This window comes from Eublepharis macularius, chromosome 9, assembly GCF_028583425.1.
Source record: "Eublepharis macularius isolate TG4126 chromosome 9, MPM_Emac_v1.0, whole genome shotgun sequence".
In the NCBI taxonomy this organism is placed as follows: Eukaryota; Metazoa; Chordata; class Lepidosauria; order Squamata; family Eublepharidae; genus Eublepharis; species Eublepharis macularius.
In genome coordinates, this window is record NC_072798.1 from 94,710,713 (window position 1) to 94,721,103 (window position 10,391).

Below are 10,391 nucleotides of genomic sequence, written 5' to 3' on the forward strand. Positions count from 1 at the left end.
TTCCTGGCTAACACTGCATCTCCCGACACTTGACGGACACACACCCTGGCGCCTCGTGGAGAGAGACTCTGAAGTCAAGCCATTGATCTGTCAGGGTCGTTATTGTCTACTCCGACTGGCAGCTGCTCTCCAGATTCTCAAGTAGAGGCCCTTCTTATAATCTGCTGCACGGCCCTTTTGACTGGAGGTGGCAGGGACTGGTCCTTTCCGCATGTCAAGCAGATACTCGAGCTGCACAGCGCTTCTCCCCATACCATCACCTCTTGTGATTTCTCTCCTGCCTGTTGTATGGTGAACTTTTCTTCTGCAGAAAGTCTAGAACATCTTCCAGTTAATCAAAGCAGAAGTTCTTCAGGTCTGGCAAGTGAACATTTCCATCTGTTTTTGTTTCCTAGATACTGGCTCTACTGCCATTTGCCAGCTCCCATGTGGAATGAAATAAAGGGAAGAGAGCTGCCAATTTTCCGATGTGACACTCATCGTTTTCTATTTGTTTGTTTGCCGTGTTAACAGAAGATAGTGCTGACCTGGACAGCATTGAAGCCGTCGCTAACGAAGTTCTCAGCATGGAGATGCCCAGCACCCCCGATCAGCTACAAGCCCTGGCGGAAAGTATTCGTGAGCGGGTGGAAAGCCTTTCCGATGTTGAGACTGTCCTGCAGCAGAGCTCTGGAGATATTGCAAGAGCAAAGATGCTTCTGCATGAAGCCAAGCAAGCAAGGTAGCTTAGAACACCCTAGTTGATGGCGAGCCCATCGTACATCAGTTGGATTTAGAAAGAAGCAGCTGTCCCGCGTCTTTGTTTTGTGCAACTGAATTTTTTTTACTACAGAGGGCTAGGTCAAAAAAGACAAGCTTGGCTCATTGCATGTTCACTGAAATGGAGAAAAAATCCTTGTTTTGAGAGAACATTTCTTTGCCCTTTTTACTGGGCTTTTAATCTTACTAATAAAATAAAAATTTAAAACACACAGAAAACAGTATGCAAGTTTCTGAGTTTTCCAGCACTCTTCATTAGATTGTGTATTTTTTAAAAAAAAAAAGTTGAGAAAAGAATGTTTCAAGCCATGATCTTAAGGCCTCCGGGCTGCATCCTGTATAGTCTACGCTGGGTAGACTGCATCTGGTGTATCAATTCAAATATGCCTGGCGTTTGACGTGATACTTCAGTTTATTTAGATATTGATACTCTGCTTATCTCCCCAGTGAGTACCCCAAGAGGTCTTAGGATCATGGCCTGAAATATCTTTTTTTTCCCCCTTTCTCCTCTTTTTCTTTTTTTTTATTAACATCCAGCCAGTTCTGGAGGACTTGAAAGTCTGCACACTGTTCGTGTGACTTAGATTGGTCTTAATAAAAGGTATTACATGGGGGGGAAAGAGAGAGAGAACATGGTTAAAACGTTCCTTTTGTTCTGCTTTTACATCCATCTACCAGTAAAAGTGCGACAGATGTAAAAGTCACCGCAGACATGGTGAAAGAGGCTCTGGAAGAGGCTGGGAAAGCCCAGAACGCAGCTGAAAAGGCCATCAAACTCGCCGATGAAGATATCCAGGGAACGCAAGACCTTCTTACCTCTGTGAGTTTTCATTTTCTAATTCTGTTTTTGCAACCATTGGTGAAGGTCGAGTTACGGCTGTAGGGGCTACCAATGCAAAGTGCCGCATAGGCAGCTCTACTTTCATAAAAGACGCTGAAAGGTGGAAGGAGGATACGCAGCGCGCGCATGCAGCGCCCTACCCCCGTCTGCCTCTGCTTCCACATCATAAGCAAAACCACCTCCAGACTGCAATCTATGCTAATTGTAAGTAGCTTGCCTTCATATGTGCACAAGTAACGTGTGAAGCTGCCTCATATGGAATCAGACCCTGGGTCCATCAAGGTCAGTATTGTCTGCTCAGACTGGCAGCTGCTCTCCAGAGTCTCAGGAAGAGTTAAAGAGTCCAGTAGCACCTTTAAGACTAACCAACTTTATTATAGCATAAGCTTTTGAGAGCCACAGCTCTCTTCGTCAGATGCAACTTTATTATAGCATAAGCTTTTGAGAGCCACAGCTCTCTTCGTCAGATGCAGCTTCATTGTAGCATAAGCTTTCGAGAACCACAGCTCTCTTCGTCAGATGCATCTATACTACAATAAAATTGGTTAGTCTTAAAGGTGCTACTGGACTCTTTACTGTCTTGCAACTATAGACTAACACGGCTCACTCCTCTGGATCTGTGATCAGGACGAGTTCTTTTCCCACAACCTCCTGCCTGTTCCAAAAGGAAAGGTGGGGTATGAATAATAATAGAAACCCCCCTTCTTCTCCTCTCCCAGCAACGATCAAATGATTCATTCTGTTCACCTTTATAATTAGCTAGTAGGGAAGTATTTGGCTGGTTGTTTCAATTTTTTGTGGCCTTGTTTAGAAAGTTTACAGAAACTGGAAAAACCAAATCTGTGGATAGTTGATAGCACTGCAGGTAAGGTGAGCAAGGAATCAAAATCCCTTCATGGCCTGGAAGAGCTCTGCACAGGTGGGCTGGGGGCAGGAACACCAGAGTGGAGGAAGAGGAAGCCCTTTGTTGCCAGAGCAGTCAGTCACCTGGGCTGTGGGCTATCTTTGATCAGATACGGCGCGATAATCCTATCGTTCGAACTCTTGTTGTGACATCTCCTTGATGATACCTGGTGTCAACAGGTGGCACTCCAGTTACTGATAACCAAAAGAAAAACCTGATCAATACTGGTCATTTTCATTGGGTTGTGTTAACTATTGGCAACAATATCAAGATAAAAATGACTTCTTGCTTAGCTGCATAGAATGTGGGCCCACTGAAGAAGCAGGGAGTATGACCAGGCATGACCAGTTTCTTGGAGCAGGCAAAAGCAGAATGCCTTAGGTGTTATTCCAGCATCTATTTTGGCAGGCTTAATGCTCTCTATATTTTCCTTACTTTTTCTCTCACTTGTGTATGTTGAGACTTCTCTTCCCTCCTTTTAAACCAAGGGAGACTATGGGAACAGCTGTACTTGGCCAGATGGGCAAGAGTCCCAGTAACCATTTCATGGTGCTCTGGTACACTGGGAAACTCTGTGAAAAGGTGAAATAAATAATTCCCAACGGAGTAGAGTTTTGAAGAAAATTCTGTTGTTCTCATTTTCATGTCCACTAGATTGAATCTGAAACTGCAGCATCGGAAGAAAACCTGACCAACGCTACTTTGCGCATTGCCCAGCTAGAAAACAATGTGGAAGCGCTTAAACAAAAAGCTGCTACGAACTCTGAAGACATTAGGGCAGTGGAAGAAACTGTTGCTGCTGTCAATCGAACTGCTAGTGACGTTAAAAAAGTAAGACCTTTCTCCTTGGGGTTTGGGAAGAGTTTTTAATTCTTGAAATAAAAAAACCTTGCTTCATTAAAGCTTGAACATTCAAACATTGCAAAGCTTAGGAAGCTCAACAAGATCATGTCTGGCCCAAATTATCAGTGACAATATGGAAAGGACAGGCTAATTATTGAGGCTGCTGGCGTCATTAAGGGGCTGATCTTTTAACGCTGGTTTCACAGTCTGCTTCTAGCCCAAGACCTCTTTTGAGACCCATTCGAAGCCAGTGTTCTATACTGGTTTTATGCTCTTTATGAGTTTTTAACGATGGTTTTCTTAATAGTTTATGAATTAACAATGTTCATGAATTCTTTGATTGTGTCTGTGTTTTTAATTTGTTTTACTTTGTAAACCACATCAAGCAGGTCCTCTGGAGAGATGGCACAGAAAAGTTCTAAATAAAATACATCAAAAGGGAGCCTCAATCCAAAATGATTAGTTTGGCTGTAACTTTCGTTGGCAGTCTTTCAGGAAATGAGAAGCACCTGAAGCCTCAGCAGTCCACGAGTAAACAAACCAAAGTTTGTGTACTCAGTTTTCCATAGTCCTGGGAATTGTATAGTCTTGGGGGGCTCGATTCTGTTTTCAGCCAGCAGCAAAAAGAGTGTTGCACATTTTTATAAACTGCTGTGTGGTTAGGAACCCAGTGGTGAAGGGCTCAAATATCCTCAATGGAGACCCTGTGGCATGAGGCGCTAAATAGGAAGTTGCGTCAATCAGTGCTCAGATTGCCAAGAAAGGCAATATGTATTTATTTAGCAAATGTGTGCACAACCTTTCCAGAGACCTGCTCAAGGCACTTATGAATTAAAATGTTATAATCATTCATATGTTAAGAAGTGTTATAAAAATGATTAAAATTAACAAACCCTAAAAGACCCAGCCAGAGCATAAAAACAGCACAAATGGATAATGAACTTTGTAAAACAGTCCTCAGACTAGAAGCACAACTGTAAAAACAATTTTAAAAGATCACACCCCTTAGTTCATTGTGTTTTTTAAAAAAAAGGTTAGTGGCCTTTTAAGGAAGGGATTCATGAACTTCATTGAGTTGCCCACAGTTCTTTGCTTGTAACAGCTTTTGCGGGTCCCTTATTTTCTGGGAAATGGGTTTGAATGGCGCAAGATCAATGAAAACCCATACTTGGCCAGCTCCTAAGAAGTCTGAGCCTATTAAAAATCTACATCTGTCATGCACTCTTAAGAACTAAATTATACCAAGCAAAAGCTGCTCTGAAGTTTATGCCATTTTTCTTTTGCTTTAAAACAATTATAGCTTCCCCACTCTCAGGAACTCGCGTATAAAACAGAGATTAAAAACGGCTGTGACATTTTCTAGCCACAAGGTCAACCATTGCCATGAACAACAAAACAAACATACAGCATGACTAGTGAGAATCACAGCCTCCTCCTGTCTCGCTTTTGAAAGAATGAGATTATCCTGCCACAACTGGTACATTTTCCTTCTCACAAGGAGGGGGGGGTAACAAGGAAAGGGAACAGATGCTCCGAACAACAATGAAAATATGAAATCCCGTTCCACAGAACCTCGGATCATCTTCTCCATCCTATAGGATACCAGAGAACAAGAATGCATGAAGCCTGCTGTATCACCTGACTAACATTGCCCTCTTGTGTCTGAAACGCATACTGCAGGTCTTAGACAACGATGTCAAAGACAAGTATAAAACGGTTGAAAGCTTGATTGCCCAAAAAACGGGGGAGTCTGCAGATGCCCGGAAGAAAGCAGAAACGCTGCAAAATGAAGCTAAGAGGCTGTTAGATCAAGCAAACAGCAAGCTCCAGCTACTCAGAGGTAAAAAAACAAACACCCCAAAGCCGAGGCGGCTTTTAAATGTTCTAGAAACAAAGATGCCAGCCATGTGTTCTCAATCACAGCTGTGGGGGCTGCTTCCCTATCCCCATTTCCTCAGCACCATATTCAAACATGATCAAAAGCAGCTGTTTTTATTTACTTGAAACGACACAACTGGTACAAAGAGACTTGCGTTCAATTTCCGCTGTGTGTCACCCCCAAACTATCCCATGCCAGAGTTTGCTGTTAGAATAACCTGACTCTAATGTCTCTTTTCATTGCAGACTTGGAAAATACGTATGAGCAGAATCAAAGAGTCCTGGAAGAAAAGGCCAAGCAGTTGGTGCAACTGGAAGAAACAGTCCGCGGCCTCTTGCAAGCCATCAGCCAAAAAGTTGCCATTTATAGCACCTGTTAGTAATTTGGAAGGAGCATGTTAGAAGGAAGAAAGGCCTTCGTTCCCTCTTAAAGTTTACAAGTCTTAAATGGATAATCGAGCGAGGCCAAATACCAGTTTTAGTATCTTAAAAAAAAAACCAAAGAACAACTATCTTGTTTAAAAAAATAAAATAGTAGTTTTGTAACAAAGCATGATTCATTTAACTGACTTTACTTTTAGCATCTCAAATGATGAATTTAACCCATTTTAAAAGTACTCTGCTAATAAAATCTTAGCTACAAATTATGGAACTTAACAAGTTAATTTTGATTTAGAGCGTTACATTATCTGGGCTCCACGCACTGGTTCCCTGCATCAAAAGGCGTCTGCTTACTGCTGTGTCCATTTCCATGGAATCATCAAAGATCCAGAGGCAGGAAGTTTGCAGCTCTGTCTTTGCTTAGACAAACGGGTTGGAAGACGGCTGAGTGGAACCCTGAGGAGCTGGAAGTGGGAAGGCCGTCGACTGGCCGACTGCAGTAGCAGAGCCAGAGGGCAGGCCAATCCCGTTGTGCCATAGCTGCATAGCCTTCTACGGTATAATTCTGTTTGGGGATGTCTTCTGTTGAAGGCCCTTGTTCCTTACATGAGTTCACCAGGCCCCCAGCATCACGAGAGAATTTGCTATCCAATGTTGAGTTACAGAACTTGTGTCCAGTGCCCTCCGGCTTTTGTGACATGATCTAGCAAATCAGAACAGATTCTACCTTAAAATTCTGATCTGACCCGTCATCAAAGTCTTTCTGAGTCTCTCTCTGCCTGAGACATTTTACATGAGAACGCTCAAGTGTAGAGAGAGGCAGCGTTAACCAGGAAGCGTAGCTTTAAAAGGCAAGATCTGAAGGCTCTGTCAATTTCAGCTCTCTACACAGCTGGCAAAGATGCTCCTCAGAGGGTTTGTTTTTTCCTCCTTGTCTCCCAGAAGGGGAGGTGAAATTGACAGAGCTTTCAGAAAGGCAAAGAGGAAATTAACAAACCTGAGCAGCAGTGGGCCCACAGGATGACATCACTCCCAGTGACATCATCGTGCAGGACATGGCCGCCCCCCGCCACAGCCAGCTGGACCGCTGCAGGAAGGCTGCCTCAGCTCCCAGTGAGCCAGCCACCCCATCAGCGTGCAGGCAGTGCTGGCGGCCTCCCCAAGGGCGTGGCACAGCCACCTGTGCCACCTCAGCCAGCTCAACCCGCTGCAGGAAGGCTGGCTCATCACCCAGCAAGCTGGCCACCCCATCAGTGCTCTGGCAGCACGGGCAGCCTCCCAAGGATGTGACACAATCTCTTGCGCCCCTATGAATTTTCCGCCCCGGGGCAACCGCGCCCCCCCCCCCCAATATGCCACTGCTGAAGAGCAATCTTTGCCAACTCTGTACAGAGGTGAAATTGACAGAGCCTTCGACCTTTTTTAAACTACGATCCTGGCTAGGATTGCATCGCCCTACACTTGAGCATTCTCATGTGTGATGTCTCGTGTAGAGAGACTCTTGCGTGAGGTTGAGAAAGACTATACAAGAGGTGCAATGCAAGCAATACATGGGAAATGGTACAGCACGCAAGTTCTCTTGATGGCTGCACGTGTGAAAACAACCCCAATTCCATGTTTTGTGGGAGGCGATGACAGGAGCTTAACAGGGATTATTCACTGGTGAAGAAAAGGCATTCTCTGCATCCTCGGAGACAGACATCATTTCATGTAGTCAGTTATTAAAACCAAGTTATCTCATTGAACGAAATAGGCATTCCTTCTTCCTGTTGCTGCTCTCCCCAAGGCCACACACGGATCTGAGGCAGGTGTACAGGGTTGACTGACTCGGCTCCAGCCCTCTTGGTGGAAATTGACCTAAAGTCATAGCTGTCTTATGGCAAGCCCTGCCGGGGTTTCCAAGGCAAGAGACTTTCAGAAGTGGTTTGCCACCTTTGGAACACACTGACTGATGGATACACACTTTCACTCTCTCTGTATGCAAGGTAACCTACCTACCTACAAGTACAATGTGAGGCAATATGCTGCAGGAGTGAGTGCCAGGCTAGGACCAGAGAGACATAGGTTGTTTTCCACTTACCATGTTTGTTGGTTGGTTCACCTCGGGCTTGACTGTGTCTAACCTACCTTACTGGGTTCTTGTGAGGATTAAATGGGTGAGGGAAATTTTATATGATAGCTGGAGTTACCTTAAGGGGACGGGGGGGGGGGGGGGGAAACTGAACTGAACTGTTTCCCAGCTGCAGTCGTTCATTATACTACACTGGATCATTGCTGCACAGCCCCACTGAATATTCTTCAGAACAGGGAAGAAGCATTTTGGTTTTGCTTCATTTACCCTGTAAAACTTCATGCTACATAAGTAATAATAATCCATTCGGTGACAGGGTGAAATGACATCTGCGCACACACACTGCAGCCATGTCTTGTTTCTTGATAAAGTGAAGAGTCATAAATTACCCTAGCAAAAATGTCCAAAGCTGCAGATTAAAAAAAAAAATTAAGTAGCTGAGGTTTACCAGTGTTTATCTGAGTCCACCCGTAGCAGAGCTGAGGTCTTGCAAGCCATTGTTATAGGCAGAAAGCTCAGGTTTTGCAGGCATGAAGTGCAGAGAACCCTGAGTTCAGGTAAGTTCTAAAAAAGCAATGAACTGCTAAAGACATACCCCGTTTTAAGAGAGGTTATTCCACCAACTCTTTAGTATAACTACTTTTATCATGGGAAATCTTTTATATATCTAATATATCCCTCTTATACCCTCTTACTGTTCTGAAATTGCAGTCAGGTTTGTACTTTTCACAGGTCATCGCTCCTCTCTTGCAGCACCACCATGGGATTCAGTGTGGCTTACTGCACTGAAAGAACTAAAAATTAGAATTGTGAGGGGAAAGGTGGTAGGTACAAAGGTTGTATAAAAGAGCCTGAAGACTTTGCAATCATGCCAGAAAAGTACACACCCTACCCCAATTGCCTGTACTTGACAAAGTTGAGGAAAGTACATGTTTGAATGCTTCCCCTTGGTAGCCTCTCTCCCACAAGCGGACATTTAAGCCTAATCCTGACATGCTAGCTTTTTAACATGCAGGCCCTTTACTGAATGCAGGAGCATTCAAATATGCAGACATTTCTTATGGGGTAAGCTCGGAAGACAATTTTTATCATTTTCCTGGATATATGAATTTGGTCTAAATAGCACTGAAATCCAGAGGGATCTTTTCCACAAGTACATTGTGTACAAGAATGGCGCACCAGAATCATTTGCATGAGCCAAGTATTTGCCTTAGTGTTGAGAGCTGCTGGTTCCTTCGAAGTGTGTATTGGTGCTCTGCCCAAGGGATTCCTTTGCCCAGGGCAACGATCTCTGAAGTATGGAACTGTGGTTCAGGGCAACGGGAAAATGCTAGAGATGGGTGACGTGACTGAGAAACCCAAATGATTGCTCACTGTCTTGAATTAAATGAGCCGTGAAATGGGAAGCTGCGGGCTCACGTCTCAGCTCAAGCTTTCCACTTCCCTTCCCTTCCGTCCTCAGGGCAGTATGAAACGTAATGAGCTGCGAGCACGTGACATCACGGCCATATCAGAGGATTGGGAAGAATTCAGAATTACGATCTCATCAGCGGAGGGGGGAGGCTCTGCGCTGCAAATGTGCACGGCGCCTGAGAGGGCCAACTGGCAGAGACCAGGGCTTACGAGGCCGGAAGGGAAGGGAAGGAAGAGCTGGTGCAGGGCACAGTCTCTACACCTGCCGTTGCTAAAAGGGAACAGTCTCAAGTGCTGGGCAGGCTCGGCTCCTGCTGCTGCTGTTCTCGGGCTGCATACAACGAGGACCGGGAGAGGCCGTCCCCTCGCACTGTGTACAACGTGGATCCTTGCAAGAGCAAACGGAAGCTCTACAGGGGCTCAAGCACAGTCAATTACAAATGCTGTGCCTTGGAGACCGTGGCAGGCGAGTCTTTGGGAACCTGCACACTAAGCCCAAATGTGCACCTTGGGAATTAAAGGCACAATAGGCACTACTGTTCTTTGACTAAAAAGCCAGCCATATAATTTTTAAATATTATATTAACAGCTGCAGCTCCCAAAATTCTGACAGCTGAGGCTCACTTCTTTAATTTAAAAATCAGAGGCACAATCCACCCTTGCCCCCCAAAACCTTTACCGTCCAGATGCAATAAAAACATTCAGAACGGGCCACACTGAGGTCTTTGGCATTCCTGCCTGTGTCACTATTCCGAGTCTCCCTCCTTCCAGCTCTTGCGTTTCTGCAGTCTCTCTCTCTCTCTCTCGCACCTCATGCAGAATTTATTTCCAATGGTAGCTGGTTGGAAGAAGGCAAAGCATGCAGAACTGCAGCAGGCAGCCTCCAGTAGGGGTATTTTAGGCCGATTTGAGGCTTAAACATTCATTCCTTGCTGCAGAGTTGTGATTCAGCCACTTCCCTACTTTTCACCAGCTCACACCCTGCAGGAGAAGTGAAGCAGAATCGCAAGTGAAGAGGCAGGCAGCCACACAAGTGCTTTTAAACTATCCGCACTGCTAGCACTCTGGAGGAGTCGGAACAAGACCCCGACCAGAGAAACAGCACTGTTCAGCATCACTGGAGCTAAAGCACAGAGCGGGGAAGTGATCCAGTCGGCGTATCTTGCATGACTCGAGGGAAAATACGTAACTCAAGGATAATACAATTCTCACCTCTGTCCAGCATGCCAAGACCATCGCACTCGACAGTGTTTAATCACTTGCAATTTCTGATAATAATTTAGGGTTTGGTTGTTTTTTTT

The 10,391-nt window shown here is 44.9% G+C and overlaps 1 protein-coding gene across 2 annotated transcripts in view; it reads left to right on the forward strand.

Moving 5' to 3' along the window:
- LAMB1 (laminin subunit beta 1) overlaps positions 1 to 5,869 on the forward strand; it is a 103,449-nt gene extending 97,580 nt beyond the window's left edge. The window contains exons 30-34 of one of the 2 annotated variants that reach the window (XM_054988317.1): positions 514 to 721; positions 1,438 to 1,579; positions 3,159 to 3,335; positions 5,028 to 5,187; positions 5,472 to 5,869. In XM_054988317.1, coding sequence (XP_054844292.1) covers positions 514 to 721; positions 1,438 to 1,579; positions 3,159 to 3,335; positions 5,028 to 5,187; positions 5,472 to 5,605 — 821 coding nt within the window. In that variant the 3' untranslated portion in view covers positions 5,606 to 5,869. Of the gene's footprint in view, positions 1 to 513; positions 722 to 1,296; positions 1,391 to 1,437; positions 1,580 to 3,158; positions 3,336 to 5,027; positions 5,188 to 5,471 lie in introns of those variants that run through there. The other variant, XM_054988318.1, reaches the window with a different exon arrangement.
- The last annotated feature ends 4,522 nt before the right edge of the window (positions 5,870 to 10,391 follow it).